Source organism: Bos javanicus, chromosome 23 (genome assembly GCF_032452875.1).
Source record: "Bos javanicus breed banteng chromosome 23, ARS-OSU_banteng_1.0, whole genome shotgun sequence".
NCBI lineage: Eukaryota > Metazoa > Chordata > Mammalia > Artiodactyla > Bovidae > Bos > Bos javanicus.
The window spans coordinates 16,384,447-16,402,442 of record NC_083890.1 but is presented as its reverse complement, the minus strand read 5'-3'; the positions used below and the strand labels follow the sequence as shown (position 1 = coordinate 16,402,442).

The following is a 17,996-nucleotide window of genomic DNA, read 5'->3' as shown; positions in this document are numbered from 1 at the left end:
TAAATAGATGATTCATATTCATAAAACTTAATGTCAGGTTTGAATAGGAGATACCATCGAATTCATATTTGAAAGGAAAATGATCATGAATAACTAAAAAGCACACTAAACATCATGAAATAACAAAATTTTACATTTTAAATACACTAACAGATATGCACTTTTTGGCCCAATTCTTCAGTTGGCCAGTCAATTGCAAAAAATAATATTTAATTGTTAGTATGCTCAATAAGGTCAGTTTGGGCTGCCCCTCCCCCCACATTGAGTGTCTCAAAAAAGTATGAAGGAGATATTTAAAGCAGGGTCTTAGAAATAAAGGAGACAGTTTTCATGAACCCATGGGAATTTTATATCCTTTATCGTGTTTATGGGTGATCAAGAAACTTAAAATTTTGGTCTGTTCCTTTCTAAAAACTAAAATTGTATCTCATAGGTCAGCTAGAAGAAATGACTAAATAAAAAGTTTGGAAAGTACCTGGAAAACATGCATTTACCTAGAGTGATATTCCCACCCAGCTGTGGTTTATCAGTTCATTACCTTCTAAAGGAAACTACTTCTTTGATACAAAGGTTTTATGAACCAAAACTTACCCATGAAAAACATTTCTTGGAGGAAGCAGCAGAGGAATAACAGTATTACTCAAGCATTCACAAAGGGGACAAAGGAATTCTCCATTTTCTACATCATAGCTTGTATGTAAGCGTAATCTCTGTTGCCTTCGCTGTTCTTTAGCTTGAACGGAATCAAAATACCTTCACAATTAGAAAACATGAGGTATCAAAAACAATGGTAATTTTTTTTTTTAATGAGAGCCACAAGCTTCAACATTTTGTTTCCACAAAACATCTAAAAATTAAAATTTTAAAATGACCTCAATTATTTTTAAAAGTGATACTTTAATTTTAAGTTGTAGTAATTAGCAAACAGTCATTCACCAAGTAGCATATTTCTTGGCCCTAGTGCTCTGTGGTTATTCCCGCAGGGCTAGTGCTACTTACTAGAGGTGGTTCAGTACAACTCAATGAGCAGAGCACCAGAATAACGGCACTTCTGCTGCTGCAGAAGCATGGAAAGCACAAAAACAGAGTAAGTTTGAAGTTATTCCATATTAGCTCAGGGAGCCATGACAATCTTGAGAGGTAACTAGGCAAGTGCTAGCATCTTCAGAATCAAGAGTTGTTCACCTTGGACCCGAAGAAAGACATTCTTCTCAGGTTTATACCACTGTAAAAATCCTTTTCTTCATCCAGTCTGTTAGATTTCCCATATTAAAAAATACAGACCCCTAAATTAAAAATTATATTTGATATACTATGAAGTTTCTAAGTCACTCCTTTAAATGCACTGACAAAGCAAATTACTTTTAATTGTTATCTGTTAGGCAGTAATAATGGAGTCTTTTTTTCTTCCAATGTGTTTAGTTTTCTCCCCTTTTTCTAGAATGGAATTTCCTTTATTAAAAAATTAAATTTTGAGTCTTTGGGTAAGCTTCTCTTGACTAATATTAAGAATATAAATTACCTTTGCCAACAGTGTGCATGCATAATATGCCCACAGCTACCAGTATGTATTCCACAAGACAGATCAGGGTGCATGAATAATGGATCATAATTTTCTGCATTATAAAACAAACAGAAAACATAAGAGAAAACTCAAGCATTTAATATTCCTATAACAAATGTACAACGTTAAATTGTGAAATCCTTACTAAGAGCTTGTAAACTTCAAATGAAATGCTAGTTTATTCCTTTGAGATACCAGTAATTTATGCAAGACCCTAGATTATTTAGAATACAGGACTCTCTAATTTTCATTACCCTGAGCAAATCAGTGAAACTTCCTTGAACTGTGAACTGAAACTGGAATCCTGTTGTTTAGTCGCTCAGTTTTGTCTGACTCTCAGCTATGTCTGACTCTGCGACCCTATGGACTATAGCCCCCTCTAGGCTTCTCTGTCCATGGCATTTTCCAGGCAAGAATACTGGAGTGGGTTGTTGTTTTCTTCTCCAGGGAATTCTGTACTTAAGTACATCTAATTTTTTGAACACATCATGTTTTCAGGGCACTGAGAGACTCCTATTTCCCACAAATGATGGAGCTGTCTTTAATGCCTTCAGGGCAGCTGGGTCACAATGATCTCGAACGAAAAATATGTCCTGGCAGTAGTGGGGCGCTCCCTAGAGGATATTCTGCTTAAGGACACTCATGCAGAGAAGAGCCACAATTACTGTACGAGTCATAGGTGCAGCCAAGTACCAGGACAGTAGCCCAGTCCAGAGCAGGGAAAAAGGGCAATTCACAGTCTTCTGTTCTGGCACTAATTTTTATATTCAAAGGAGATGAAAAATGAAGACAAACATAAATTGGCTAGCTGACTTCTTTGGGAATTCTTGGAATTCTCTACATTAGTTAGCATAATTTTAGAAATTCTCTAACAGTAAAATTACTCATTTCAATTTGCTTTATATAATAGAATAGTGCAAATTTCACAGCATAAAGAAATCTTTAATGATCTAAACTGTGAAAGCCTTAAAAAAAAATCCACTTATAGCCAGTCAGTTTTCCTAAGCAGGTAACAAACTAAATACAGGTGATAACTTTATCTTCAGCCTAGAATGAAATTTATAAACCATCTGGTACAAATGATCATTTCTTAAGATGAAGCAGACCAATCTTTCTTAACAAGGGGGCTTGAGAGCCACACTCTGAAGACTTCCCATGTAGGGAAAAGGCAATTTTACCAGTGAGCTCTCAAACTTCCTTCTAATAATACAGTGTGAAAGGCACTGGCTTAACAAGTGCCTTGGAAATTAAGACAGCTCCTGCTCTCACGACGTTTACTGGTATCACTGAGGCACATGCACATATAAACAAATAGAAGAGTAGAAACATCAAAGTATCTATGGTGGACACAAGGTGTAGCCCAGATGCCCCTGCAGGAATGAATGACTTACTCCATCAGCTGTTAAAAGGGAGCACTCAACTATTATCCCTCTTTAAGAGACTTTGCTCAGGGTCACACTACTTTGCTCAAGGTCACACCTCTTTCCAGAGGCAGCCCACAACCAGTTTATTATCAGTGTCAGGGTATAAAAAACCCACCCCCTTACCCCAACTCAGGACAGCTTTGAGCTCTATCTAGCTCCAGAGTGCCTATGGGGTTGGCTAAGGTCTTCTGGGAACTGTACCACACAGCTCAACTTCTCCCTCTGGCCAAACCTGCTTCCTTCCCCTCCATTCCATAGATACTGATTCCAAGACTCCTGAAGAATGTCCTGCACTACACGGTAGTCTCTATCTCAATAATCTAAATGAGAATCTGGCTCAAGGACTGCTTCTCACAAGGCTTACTCATCAGGATTACACCCTGGAACCATCCATGAGAAAAAATAATTATTGTTATTTCAGTGTGTCAACTAATTATTGGAACTTTACAAGTCTGAAGAATGGGAAAGACTGTTAAGTACCAAAGTATGTTAATGTTCTATCACAAAGGACAGCTTTCCTTCGAATCCCTGCTATTTGTCAGCTGTGTACTTCAGGCATAATACTTAACCCACTGGAATGTTTCTGCATTTGCCAAGTGAGGAATTCCCACCCAAGTTACCTGCCCAAGATACCAGCAAGCCTAGAGAGTTATCATCAGATTAATAAAATCTCTGTATGTCACTTACCATACTAAGTGGCACTCACTATTAATAGGCCAGTTGAGGACATAGCTATGACTTACCTGGATCCTGAATGAATTTACTTCTATCTTTTGATAACACAGTTGATCTCTGCACAAATGCTGCCAGGACCATTGCCTTGCTTTCTGCATTCACCTCTTGCTCTTCCTGACACAATATACAGGTGACACACTGTCTCTGTTCAGGGACCCGAGTCTGTGCTGGGCCCAATGCTGTAAGAGTCATATCTGAAACCACAGGGCTGCAATAAAAAGGTTATGAGAATAATTAATGAGCCTAAGAAGTTTCTATAGAATCACAGAACAGTAGATTTTAGGTATGTACATATTTAAAACACAGTTTTGATGACTTGAGAGACAGTCTTTCATATGTATCAAAATTATCTCCTTCAGTTCTCACAGCAATCCAATATATAACACAGAAGCCAGATGCTAAGTTAACTGAGCCTAGTGCACTCATTCATTTATGAATGTCAAGGGTTTTTTGAATAACTTACATTTTAAGTATACACAGGAATTATTCTATCTATAGTCAGAGACATGCTCATAATTATATGCTAATTAGCTCAGATTTCTAAGAGTAAATCCTCCAACTACAAGGCCACACAATTTTTCTATCAACTCTTCTAAATTACTCTAGGATTAAGTGTACTTATAAAGAAAAAAGGGGCTTCCCCAGTGACTCAGCAGTAAAGAATCTCCTTGCCTTGCAAGAGACACAGGAGATGTAGGTTTGATCCCTAGGTTGGGAAGATTCCCTGGAGAAGGAAATGGCAACCCACTCCAGTATTCTTGTCTGGAGAATCCCATGGAGAGAGGAGCCTGGTGGGCTACATAGTCCATGGGGTCACAGAGTCAGACACGACTGAAGCGACTTAGCACACACACATGCATGCAAAAAAGGAAAAAAAACCAAACATCTCCCTCAATTGAGAACCCCTGATCAAGCGTTTCAAAAACTGTGATTAATTTTTACCCATTATCAAGTACAGCAGAGACAGAGGAATCCAGTTCTAACGTCTGCTGAAAGAGTTCTTTGTTCTCATCAATAAAGTGCCGCTGCATCTCAGACATCTGAGCCATGATCTTTTCTCTGCGTAATCTGGCAATCTCAGCTTTTCTCTTCCTCTCAGCTTTGTCTTTGTCTCTCGAACTCTGAAATTACACTTCATTTAATTAGACCACTAGAGGCTAAATGCACATGTTTCCCCCAAAAGAGAAATATTTTTATTGTAAATACTAATTAGATTTTTAATCAACTTAACATGCTAAAGAAAAAAAAAAAGGCAGTCCAAAAGATTGCTACAAAAATAAACAAACAGTGCCACAACTTCCTTGGATTTACATGTTTGTGAATAATATCAACTACCAACTTACTGCAGATACATTTAATTGCTTAAAGTGACCTTGCCACAACTTTTCAGTATTACACTTTACATCTTTTACCTCTTCCATTATGGTTCCTTCTGTCTCTGCCACAGGACTGGTGGATGAACTCTCCCTTAACTTCTTAATAGCATTAAAAGTCTATGAAAAAAAGTATCAGTTACTCTGAAGCTATGAAACATTATAAAATTTAAAGATAAACATTTAATATTTTTCACAAAAAGCAGAGTGATGTAGGAAACTTTACCTTTAATATCCACTTAATCATATCTTTGTGGACTTCTAGGTAGGGAGCATTCTGCAGTGTTTCCAGCATAGCTAGTATACTAGGTGAGTTGTTTGGAGCCTCACCAGGTTCTAAGGTGGAAGAAAAAATGGGCATGTGAATAACAGTTAAGACTTCATAGTGCTTGCTGCTGCTGCTGCTAAGTCGCTTCAGTCGTGTCCAACTCTGTGCAACCCCATAGACAGCAGCCTACCAGGCTCCCCCATCCCTGGGGTTCTCCAGGCAATAGTGCTTACTACCAGGCAAAAGAAGATAAAATGAAATTGCTTATAATATCGGCCCATCATTTGATTACAGCTCTTTTAGAAATTTTCAATACTTCTCAAAATGTGACATATTTGTATTTCACAAACAAGCTGTTAACAACTAGAATGCTTTCATCATTCAAAAACTGACGTCTTACACCATATGATTATTCTAAGATAACCTCTAGCAAAATTCAATAAAAACCCAGCTGAAAGGTCTACCTGAGATTTTACAAGTCTAGGAAAATGAATTAGATCTGATAAGTACACAGGCTCTGATAAAATACACAGGTAAATACAGATAACCTCAGAAAATTGGATTCAATATAATCTACTTCAAACCTGTATGATCAAATAAAAGAGGTTATACTACACTTAAAAAATCACTGATATGTTGAGTTAGTTTAGTAGAAGTTGTATACATACTCGATATCTTCTGTGTGAAGGTAAATGTTATGACATGCTCCTCCATGACATTCTCTAAATGCTGTTTTTCTTCTTGTAGTGCCATTCCAATTAAATGTAATACCTAAAATACAAGTACATAATTTTGTAAGAAAAAACAAATAATAATCCACTACTGAAAAAAGAGAAATCAAACTATTAAAGATTAAGTATAGTAAAAAAATAATTCAAAGTACTAATTTTTATTAAATCCAAACTCTAAAGTTCATTTTCTAATAAAGATTTCCAAGCAAGGAAACAAAATTTCTATTTTAGCTAGGAAGAAAATTCAATTGCAAATTCTTAAGGTAAGTTAAAATTACTAACAGCTGTGACTAGCAATTCATATAATTTTCAGTTTTATTCCATCCCTACTGCTGCTGCTAAGTCACTTCAGTTGTGTCCGACTCTGTGCGACCAGGCTCCCCCGGCCCTGGGATTCTCCAGGCAAGAACACTGGAGTGGGTTGCCATTTCCTTCTCCAATATTCCATCCCTACACTACAGTCTTAAAAACCACTGATTCTAAGGATCAGTGGTCAAATAATTAGACCTGAAAGCATCGATCACATAATTATCTAATCTATAATACTAGTTTAGTTTTTCTAAGGACTAAAAATCATCTCAGAAAGAGACATACTTTTATCTCTAATGCCACATCATTTATAAAGATGTTCAGCATACCTATGAAAAATTCATTGCTAGACTTCTAAGAATATAACTACACTGAATCTGTCTGATCTTTATTGTTCTTTACCCTTCTCCCCAATTTTTGAAGGAGATACGTGTGTGGTGTCTCTGTACCTTTCCCTATACATAGGGCTGCTGTGATTGTCAAAATACTTAGAAGAACATTGGTGTGAATGACGTAAAGCCAATGTATACATAAGATAAATGATGTTCATTCCTCTTTTCTCCATCGTTTCCCACAAATCTTTTGCTCATATAATACTGATCGTCTCCAGTACACCACAACTCCATGCTTTTACATTTTATTATTTTTAATTTCTGTAATCTAATTTTATTTTTTAGTTTAAACTTTTTATTATTGGGGTATAGCCAATTAACAATACTGTGATAGTTTCCGGAGAAGGCAATGGCACCCCACTCCAGTACTCTTGCCTGGAAAATCCCATGGGTGGAGGAGCCTGGTAGGCTGCAGTCCATGGGGTCGTGAAGAGTCGGACACAACTGAGCGACCTCACTTTCACTTTTCACTTTCATGCATTGGAGAAGGAAATGGCAACCCACTCCAGTGTTCTTGCCTGGAGACTCCCAGGGACGGGGGAGCCTGGTGGGCTGCCGTCTACAGGGTCGCACAGAGTCGGACACGACTGAACGGACTCAGCAGCAGCAGTAATAGTTTTAGGTGAACAGTGAAGGGACTCAGCCATACACACATGTATCCATTCTCTCCCAAAATGCCCTCCCATCCAGCCATGCTTTCACATTTTTAAGTGTATGTTTATAAACAGGAGGGGAGTATACATATGCAAATATCTTAGCCAGTGGGATACTTGAGGCTGCTGAGACAATGGGAAACAGTAGCTTTGAAGCAAGGCTCACCATCTGAATTCTGGCTTTGCTATTTTGAAGCTACATGCCTTTAGGGAGTTCCTCTAAGCCTAACTTCATCATTTTTAAAATGGGAAAAAACATTAGCTTCCCACTAGAGTTTTGAGGCTTACCAGTATGGTACATAAAAGTGCCTGGCAAGAATAGGCTAATTCTATTAACTGAGTATTATTATTATCTTTCTTTCTAGTTGAGTAACATAGACCAGTTAATTGACTCTCACTGAACCCTGCCTTCCTCAACTATACAGAAGAAAAACTATCTACTATCTACATAGGGGTATTATGTGAATTTAGTGAGATAATAATTTATGAATGACTTACATTCATTAAAACTATAAAGTAAAATACAAACAAAAGGTTCTGAACTTGCCACTAATTAGCTATAGGACCATAGGTACCTGACTTTCAATTTCTTCAATTGCAAAATTAAGTATTAATGAACTCACAAGTTTTTAAAGAGAATTAAGTAAAAAACAATTGTAAAGATAACACATTATACAAATATCAGAGTACTGTATAAACAAAGACAGATCAGGACCAGTCAGTGAGAGGCAGATCTGCCAACAAGAGCAGGGTAATCACAAACACGTGGTGTAAAAACATCTGCCAAGCTCTCGTTTTTATCCTTAGACACAAAAATAGAAATAAAATACTTTATTTCAAAGTAAGATAACACTACATTTTAACTGAAGTGTCCCATGTACAGATATTGAAAGACTGCGGGGAGCCGGTGAGGCATTCCACTCGTGACAAAGGTCATGAGGAAGGAGGCTCGGCATACGCAAAGGCGGGATCGAGCCTCAGGAGTCCCCCCGGATATTCTCGAGCATTTTCCCCCCAAAAACCAGAGTCTGCCTACTTTATTGCTTTGTGCTCTCACCTCTGACTTTACTGGGGGCTGTCCCCTACCACCATCTCTCTCTCTCTGTGTCAAAGAGTTAACTTACAGCTCCAATTAATAAAGTTCCTGGGCAATTAGGAGTGTTTAAATCCAAACCCCTCTGATGGCTCTCTAACTCGCCTGACAAGTTTACCCGGACTCCTGCAGCTATGCATACGATTGTTTACAGTCTCCCAGCCTCGAGAGGCATGGGAAGCTTAAGATATTCAAATAGCTTAGAGCCTCTCAGAGAGTTAAAAACTGTCAGAATAAACTAGTAAAGGATTTCATTGATGAGTCAATGCTTGTTGCCAAGTTTTCACATCCCCTGAATTGTATCCTTGAATGTGTATCAATTAACAGTTGGTATATAGAAAAAATAAGTAGTGGCCTTGGTGTTAGTAACTTTAGACCCTTAAGGTAATAAATTCTTTCTTTGTTGTAAACCCATTACACATCCGCCCTATAGGAATGCAATTTTATCTTTGGAAGATGGTGCCAAACCTTGAAATAATTACTCTTAGAGAAAGTAAGTCTTTGTTGATAAGTCCTTGTCAAGAGTCATAAAATGTTAGTAGGCCTTCTGGCCAGAAGATGATGTAAATCACCTAAACCATTTGTATACGATACATTTGCAGGAAAGAAACCTTGGTTTTTGATAAGAACCAAAGACTGCTGACTTTGCATCCCCTATTATCCTCTATGTGTAACTTAGGGTATAAAAGCCCCTGTTAAAAATAAAGCTACGGGCCTTGTTTACCAGCGCTTGGTCTCCCCATGTCATTCTTCCTTTTAACTTCCAGCTGAGTCTCCATCTGGAGCGCGGAACCCACCACGCTTACTAACCATGCCTGGGCTTCTAAGACCCACTCGAGAAGGAGTCTAGGGTGAGACACCTTCCGCTATTCGAGAGGGCGCCTGCGGCCTACGTAAGTGGTGCAAACTTCTTGTCTTGAAGTTTTATTGGTCTCCCGCGTAAACCAAGCTACTCAGCTTCTTTTCTCCACTGAATTTTCCTACCGAGCTATCCTCATTCTATTGTTCTCTATATCTCTAATTAGCATATAAATAGTCGCCTAGGCCGTCTCTCCTTCGAATACCCTGGATCAGCTGGGGCTGGTCCCCGGCAAAAGACTATTTTGTACTTTGGTTTCTACTACAAAACCACTGAAATATAAATAATAATGTCTTCAAACTTACCCTTTGCAGCATGGACTCAGACCAAATATGTCCACTATGTTCTACAGTCCACTGCAACACTGTCCTCATGATTAACAACATGACATCTGACTGCAAAATGTTAACCAGACTTGCAAACAGAGGGCAGAATGGGGGCAAAACTGGAGGCGGAAGTGCTGAAAATAAAGATATTATTGGCTTCTTTTGTAGAACATGCTTTAAACCAAACCAAAGCAAAAAAACTATGACCTTATTACATACTTTTGATAGCCTTCAAAGAATATTTGCATCTTAAAGCTATATTTTACCTTCTCAGATCAGTTAAATGCATAAAAGTAGCTCCGTAAATAGCAGTAGTATAAAAGAATGTCTTCCTTTTCCCTAGAAATATCTGAAGATCTGAGATAAAACTGAGATAAACTCAGAGGTGACTCAGTACAAGACTACGTCTATATTAGCCCTTTAAATGTTCATTCATTCAGAAAGCTTACATTTAAATCTTTCACTTCACTAAGGATCATTATCATAGTCTATACAAAACAACCTTTAACAATTAAGAGACTGACATGAGATTTTGGGAAAGATTAAAAATACCTGTATCTTCTTTATTTTGTCTTTTCAATTTCCGTTGAGCTTCCTCTGCCTAATAAAAATGAATTAATTTGGACACAGAATAAGTAATAGGAAACAATATCCGAAACTACTGATATAAGTTAATCTTTCTCATACTAACTTCTGATTTTAGGAAATTTCTATCCTTAATTTTGTCATCACCCTGAAACTGATATCAAGGTTAATTTCCCCTTCCACTAAGAGAATCCCCCAGGTGGATTCTTTCTTGGTTTAAAATTCAGGGGAAACATGTATCAACCAAAGTCAAAAAATTATTTAGGTTTGAGCTCTATATCATGTATCAAAAATGAATAAACACTGCTATATATAAAACAGATAACCAACAAGGACCTACTACATAGCACAGGGAACTATAATCAATATTTTATAATAACCTATAAGGGAAAAGTATCTGAAAAACTACATATTATATAAAGACTGAATCACTGTATTGTAAACCTGAAACTAACATAACATTGTAAATCAACTATACTTCAAAAAAAAAAACCAACCAACCAACTAGGAAACAAAAGCTTCATGCTTAAGTTTCGTTTAATGCCATTTATTCCAAACTTATTTTTAAGAGTAAACTGCTAAAAGGCAAAATTTAACTAGTTAAATTCCATAAGTCACCATGGGAAAACATAATGTTAAGCACTAGCAATTCCAAAATGAGTGTAAAACAGGTTAACTGATTACCATAAGGTTGATGATTTGTCTTCAAAAGCCAATAAAATACATACAATTCGATATGTGTAGGTACGTGTATAATTATATAGATCTCTTTTATGTATGCACAAAGTACTAAGGGGAAAACCCCATATGTTAAGTGGTGGTATTATAGGTAATCTGTACTTTCTTCTTTATACCTTTTCATATTTTCCGAATTTCCTACAATAAAAATGTGTCCTTTTTCAATCTGTGTGAAAAGCAGTAAAAGTTGTTTAGGAAAAAACAAAAACAAAAAAACTCCAAGCAACCCTTTCCCAATATACTTTTAATTTTCCCAATTACCTTGGATTGCTCTGCCCTTGAAAAGTGATAGAAATACAAATTGAACTCTTTGGCACACTCTGGTTTCAGTTCATACATGCCTCGTCCTGTTAATCCAGGTTTCCTTTGGGGAAGAAAAAAATTCTTAAATCTCATATACTGGACTTCCTTTGTGGTCCAGTGGTTAAGAATCTGCCTGCCAATGCACGGGACATGGGTTTGATCCCTGATCTGGGAAGATTCCACATACCACCAGGCAACTAAGTTTGTGTGCTGTTACTACTGAAGCCATGCTCTAGAGCCTGTGCTTCACAAGAAAAGCTACCACAGTAAGAAGCCTATACAACTAGAGAGAGCCCATGCATAGCAATGAAGACCCATGGCAGCCAAAAATTTAAAAAAAAATAATAATTTAAAGATCTCATAACCTGCTGGTGAGCATAAGCTGGAACTGCTTTCTGTGGATTCATTTGGGAATCTATATCCAAAGCTTTATGTACATCCATTTTTATCTAGCATGTCCACTGTGGATTTATTCTAACTGGACACGGGAATGTGACGGTCATTGTAGTGACAGCAATTTGAAGTCTAACAATAAGGGACAGGTAACACACATTACGCCATCTCCAAACAATCGAAAACTATTAAAAGTGATGTTAACTTCTATATTTTGACATGTAAAGATGTCTATGAAAAGTTCTACCAAGTGAAAAAAGCAGGTGTAATTTGGGTTGAGAGAATTTTTTTTTAATAATTTATTTATATTTATTTTGGCTGTGCTGGGTCTTTGCTGCTACATGGGCTTTCCCTGGTTGCAGAGAGCAGGGGCTACTCTTGGTTGCGGTGTACAGGCTTCTTCTTGCAGTGGTTTCTCTTATTGCAGAACAGCGGCTCTAGGTGCATGGCTTCAGTAGCTGCTGCACTTGGGCTCCAGACCACAGCAGTTGTGATCTAATGTGGGCTCAGCAGTTGTGGCACATGGGCTTAGCTGTTCCATGGCATGTGGGATCTTCTTTGATCAGGGATTGAACCCAGCTTTCCTGCATTGGTAGGTGGATTCTTTACCACTGAGCCACCTGGGAAGTCCCTGAGAGTCTCTTTTCTAGTCTTTTTTTTTTTATACTTCCCCAAAAAACATGTATTGTTTTTAAAATCAATAGAAATAAAGACACTGTCATTGAAGTGAGGAGCAAAGAAAAAGCAGGATTAAGAAACTGCCTCAACAACCTTAAGGGGAAACTAGTTTACTGACTGGCTGACACACTGGACACCAAGGAAAGCATGACTCGGAGGCTGACCCACCGCTTAGGCGGCACATACAAATAGAAGCAAAGGAAGCACAATGCATGCCCTTAAGATCAGGTTAATTTCAGCTATTTGAAACTATCAGCTATGAACACCTATTTTGAATACAATGAAAATTCTCATATATCTACTGTAAGTTGCTAAATAGGGCTAGATCATAAAAGAGAAATGTCAGTGAGAAATCTAGTTCAGAATTACAAGTCTGAAAATGGTTGTCACTCTCTGAAAACAACAATTTTATTCTTACTTCCATCAAAGGAAACACTCTAAGAAAAATTAATGTATAAAATCAAATCAAATGTGAAAAAATAGAAAATAAACTCACTTGAAATGGGCAACTGCTTCAATCACACTCTCCATGCCAGTCTCCTTGTTCTCCTAAAGGTACAGGAAATAAATGTGTTTTATGTTAATAACAGTATCTGCTAGCAGTCTGAGCATTGTGCTTTTATCTCATTAAGCTTCATAAAGAAATTGTATAAAGTGAATATACTACTATCTCAGTTTCTACAGATGAAGATTCCATAGGAAACATGATTAATATGCAGTTGGGGAAATTTACTTGGTAAGCTAACATTCATTCAGATTGATACAATTAAAAACAAGTCACCATATGAAATCAAGGTGACAGCTTTCAAAAGGAATGAAATAAAATCACAAAGTATACATAACATTTAAACAAAATTTATATCTTTGTAATATTTTCTGAAATAGCTATACTAATTTCTTATCTATCTTCATTAAAACAGCATTTTCCAAATCATATCTTATTTGTGACAAGATGTTAACAGGACTTGTGTGAATAAAAGAATTCTCTGGTCAAAAATGTTTGGTAGATATAGATGCCATCACTTGGTACAAGGTATCTGCATTTTTAAAATGCTGTTTAAATTTCTTCCTATTCTAACATCTAAGTGAAACTATAATTGTTCCCTCATTTCCTGCATTAAAAAGTACCTGCATACACAACTAGAAATGGAAATGGCAAAAGTAGCCCATTAACAGAGACCTAAAAAAAAGTACATGTAATTTTTATTCTGAATAGATACTTAGTGATATTAAAAATTATTATTTTTTTAGGTGTGATAACTAGCAAATGCACAGGTGTTTTTCTAAAAGCTTGTAACTTTTGGATCAACCTTGGCACTCCTGACATTTGGATTAGATAGGTCATTATTGTGAGAGTCTGTCCTGTACTGTAGGATGTTAAGAGTATCCTGGCCTCTGTTGAATGGATGCCAGGAACACACACACTCAGGCCTGAGTAGTGACACTGTCAAATGGTCCCCTCCCGGGGTGGGGGGTGCCAAAAGTGTCCCTGGGTGAGAACCACTATTTTAGATACATACAATTCTATTTATAGATGAAATGGTAAATCTGGTATTCTCCACAAAATAACCCAGTGAGGGTGTACAGATTAGTGGTTAGAGTAGAAATAAGACTGGTCATCTGGTGAAACTGGCGATGGGTTCATTATACTATGTTCTCTATTCCTATAGATGTTTGAAATAAGTTTGAAATAAGACAAAGTTTAAGATAAGTATTACAACTCCACAATGTTTAAATCCCAGAAGAATGAAAATTAAGGTTCGGAATTCTAATCTATGTTTCAAATATGGGAAAACATTGTGAAAAACCTTTCCCAACTGTAATTGGGGTTTCTGAAAAGCCCCAGGGCTGAAAAATAGGTGGCATGGGACCTTAAGATTCTAGGAGGAAAAATAGCTACAACTGATCTACGAATGCCCATATGAATGTTAATTTACATTCACTAAAATGAGAGGAATGGCTTAGCAGAGTCTTTGGATGCTTTAGAAGGAAAAAACTCTAGCAAACTTTAGTTTATTCAACATAGCTGAGTAGGTATTTCTAGGTTATAAAGCGTTATCTCTATCCATCACAACTTTGTACTAAACATCCTATCAACAATTCTTCTTTAATGGATATGTAAATTCCGTTCTAAGGAACACGTTTTCTTTTACTCAGTAGCCTTATCTCTTTCAAGGCTTCGCTATGAAGGATTCTATTTCTTTGCTGCTTTCCACTCCTAGTACCAGTATTTTCTTTTTCTATTTATTTCTAATAAGAGTGACTAGAGTTATACATGTGCTAGCACTGTAGTTTTTACAACTGTGGAGAAGGTATACAGAAGTCAGTCTATACACACACTAGACGGACAGTTAAAGGTTAAATGTTTCCATATATTTATGGAAGGGTTTATGGAAGGATTTCCATGTATTTTTTAAAATGTAGGTACTTACATCTTCAGGTAAAGACTTTACCAATTCACTATGAGCCATAGGTTTGATGCTCAACTGATGGATAATCTCTCGTTTAATCTCATCTGTAGCATTAACCTGTCCAACTCCAGGACTAAATCTCTCTCCTGTCAACAATGAATAAGTACATATATACACACTTAACAATCATAATATTTGTAAGCAACACATATTTATAATTCATGAAACACAATATATTTTTCTTTCTGTACATTGGAAAAGCAATGACTGGTCAGGCAATAAAGCAGGGTGAAAGCAGCTCCCAGTCATCTTTTTGAGCCTCTGACAAAGCAGGTGAGTGTAGTCCTTAGCCATGGAGAGAGAACTCTGGTTGCTGTTTTCAAAGAATGAGATCAGAAGGTGGGAAGGGACTAGCAACAGAGCTGTACCAGCAGCCTAGGAAACTGCTTTCAAGTCATCTGCCATGTGGTAGGAGGAAGGGAGCCCTCCTTTGCCCTTTGATCTAGTGGCAAATAAGGTATCACCTTCTGAGATCTCCTTCTTTGGTATCCTGACAGCAGCCAGGATTCTTTGCTCCAGGACTGTTGAGAGTCTGAAACAATACGGGAAGAGGGAGAAAGTAAAGCACACAACAGGAAAGATGGAGGCGACGGGACTGAAAATATAGATAGTGAGAACACTTGCGCACCACAAAGCCATGGGCAGAAACACAGCTAAGATATAAAGTAACAATAAATAGCTCCTAAATATCCTATTCTTATTTGCTAAATTCTCCTGTCCCGTTTTATTCCTAACTCACAATTTTCCAGTTTATCCTGCATTAGCAGTTGTCCTCTTCCCTTCTTCCAAAGCACTGCAGTGCTATTACTCTCATCATTACAGTAACCAGAGGGGAAAACAAAAATATATACTCTAATCTCCTTCCCCTAAAACTGAGTAACTGTTCAAACAGAAGAAACAGTTCAGATTCTAAACTACTTGCTACCACAAAATTCAATACAGGACTTCCCTGGTGATCCAGTGGTTAAGAATCTGCCTGCCAATGCAGGGGACATGGGTTCAGTTCCTAGCCCGGGAAGATTCCATGTGCTGTGGGGCAACTAAGCCCATGCGCTACAACTACTGTGCTCTGCAACAAGAGAAGCCACCACAATGAGAAGCCCGTGCACGCCAGCTAGAGAAAGCCCCACATAGCAACAAAGACCCAGTACAGTCAAAAATAAATAAATAAAAATTTTAAAAGTTTTTCAAAAGTCAATATAATACATAAATGTTTCAAAATATCCAAACTTACCAACAAGCATTATAATGAGGTATAGCATTTCTTCTATTAGAGTGTTGTTCTGCTGAACTAAATCCTGAAACCATCGGGGGCAATGGAAGAGAGCAAGTTCAGAGATAAGAATAAGAATCATCTGTATTACCTCAGATGATTAAAATAACCAAAAAGAATGAAAGGCGCTTCTCTAACAATTATGTTGCGGTCTCATAAGGCATGCTCTTACCTTATGAGGAGTCTCAGAACTAATTTTCTTCCCATAATCTGGGGTACTGAAAATCTGATAAAGTTCAAAGCGGCTAAGCATTATCATCAGGAAATGATTTGGATCCATCATGGAGACACCTGTCTTTTTTTAAAATGTATGAAAGAAAGGAAGAGAGGAAGGTCAAAAGGGCTACTAAACAATTAGTGAGACATATTTTGGTTTGCACAAGAGAAAGCAGCTTACTCATTCATCAATTCCAATAAAAGATGAGGACTCATTTAGCCCCAGTCCTTACTTGTGATAGCTACAAGTGTGGACAGGAATCTATGCTGGTAAAACAAAACAAAACACGCCCTGAACCCACATATCATAATAACATGGACTATACGTTCTCTTCCCTTTTATGCTTTGAATTAGTTGTATCCCTATAAATTCAGTTCAAGGTTTTATGTCAGTGTTGTCACTGTCAGGGATACGACTCTGAGAGAAATGTGGTATAGTAATAAAACTTTCAGTATTTTTAAAAAAATGCATATATATTAAACTCTTTTCAAGAACTCAAACTAATTTTTAGTAATAAATGCTATACTAAGTGAAATGCTGGCTTTTAAATATTAGTTTTAATTCTCTTATAATTCCATTTGTATAGATTCTCAATCAACTTGCATTCTGATTTTTTGAACCAATAGTTTTTGAAATTTACATTTTGTAACTTATTCTATAATTTCTAAATCCACTCAGCAATAATATGGAAACACTGCTTTGTGACAAGCACTGTGCTACATAAGTGGACATAAAAAGGACCAAGGGAGCTGTCACAGTTTAGTGTAGAGGAAGGAAAGGGAATAGGCAACCACAATCCAGAGTTACGAATGCTCTGGTGGGGATAAGCATCATGCTATGGGCCCTCCCCAAAAGGATACACAGCCATGTTTAGTATGTCAGCTTTCTGGAGAAAGTGATGCTAAACTAAACATGAAGATATGCAGGAAAACAAGACAGGCAGCAAACAGAAAAGGAAGAGGGTGGGGTGCACAACCTAGGTAAGAAAAGAAAGAAACGTACAAATTTTAAGACTTAATGGTATATGACAAATTCAGGGAGTTTTTCACATAGTTAAGTATTGAAGGCCTTGAAAATCAGTTTGAGGGATTTGGGGCTTTATAATCAGAAGACAGTGAAGAAAGGATGGCTTTCAGATTTCTGACTCTAATAACTGTATAGATTGTTGAACAATTCACCAAGGTAGAGAAACTCTGAAGATAGGAAGAAGGTATGGAGGACACAGGATTTATTTTGAATATGTGAAATACAAGATGTGTTCAGGAAACCAGCTGGAAATGTTCAGTTATTTTAGCCATATGAATTTGGAGCTTAGTAGATAAGGGCTAGGTGGCTTCCTTGGCAGCTCAGTGGTAAAGAATCTGCCTGTAATGCAAGAGATGCAGGTTCGATCCCTGGGCTGGGAAGATCTCTGGAGAGGAAACGACAGCCCAGTCCAGTGTTCTTGCCTGAGAAATACCACGGACAGAGGAGCCAAATGCACTACAGGCCATGGGGTTACAAAAGAGTTGGACACAACTTAGCGACTAAACAACAACAGATAACGGATAGATCGAAGTTACAGATTTGAGAGTGATCCTAAGTGTCTGGGTCCAGTGAAAATAACAAAAA

The 17,996-nt window shown here is 37.3% G+C and overlaps 2 protein-coding genes across 15 annotated transcripts in view; one reads left to right on the top strand and one right to left on the bottom strand.

The window, feature by feature from the left end:
- PEX6 (peroxisomal biogenesis factor 6) overlaps positions 1–17,996 on the top strand; it is a 351,627-nt gene that overhangs the window by 248,071 nt on the left and 85,560 nt on the right. The window lies entirely within an intron of this gene.
- Positions 1–17,996, bottom strand: part of UBR2 (ubiquitin protein ligase E3 component n-recognin 2) — a 113,687-nt gene that overhangs the window by 25,739 nt on the left and 69,952 nt on the right. For 9 of the 14 annotated variants that reach the window (XR_009732823.1, XM_061398215.1, XM_061398211.1 and 6 more), the window contains 14 exons: positions 16,341–16,463; positions 16,130–16,193; positions 14,857–14,981; positions 12,921–12,973; positions 11,312–11,414; positions 10,280–10,328; positions 9,707–9,861; positions 6,033–6,135; positions 5,323–5,432; positions 5,136–5,216; positions 4,666–4,844; positions 3,732–3,931; positions 1,523–1,616; positions 592–753 (listed from right to left, as the gene is read on the bottom strand). Coding sequence is in view for 12 of the 14 variants with exons in the window: in XM_061398215.1 (XP_061254199.1) it covers positions 592–753; positions 1,523–1,616; positions 3,732–3,931; positions 4,666–4,844; positions 5,136–5,216; positions 5,323–5,432; positions 6,033–6,135; positions 9,707–9,861; positions 10,280–10,328; positions 11,312–11,414; positions 12,921–12,973; positions 14,857–14,981; positions 16,130–16,193; positions 16,341–16,463 (1,601 nt within the window). In the remaining 2 variants the exon portion in view is untranslated. The other 5 variants (XM_061398216.1, XM_061398217.1, XR_009732824.1 and 2 more) reach the window with 5 other exon arrangements.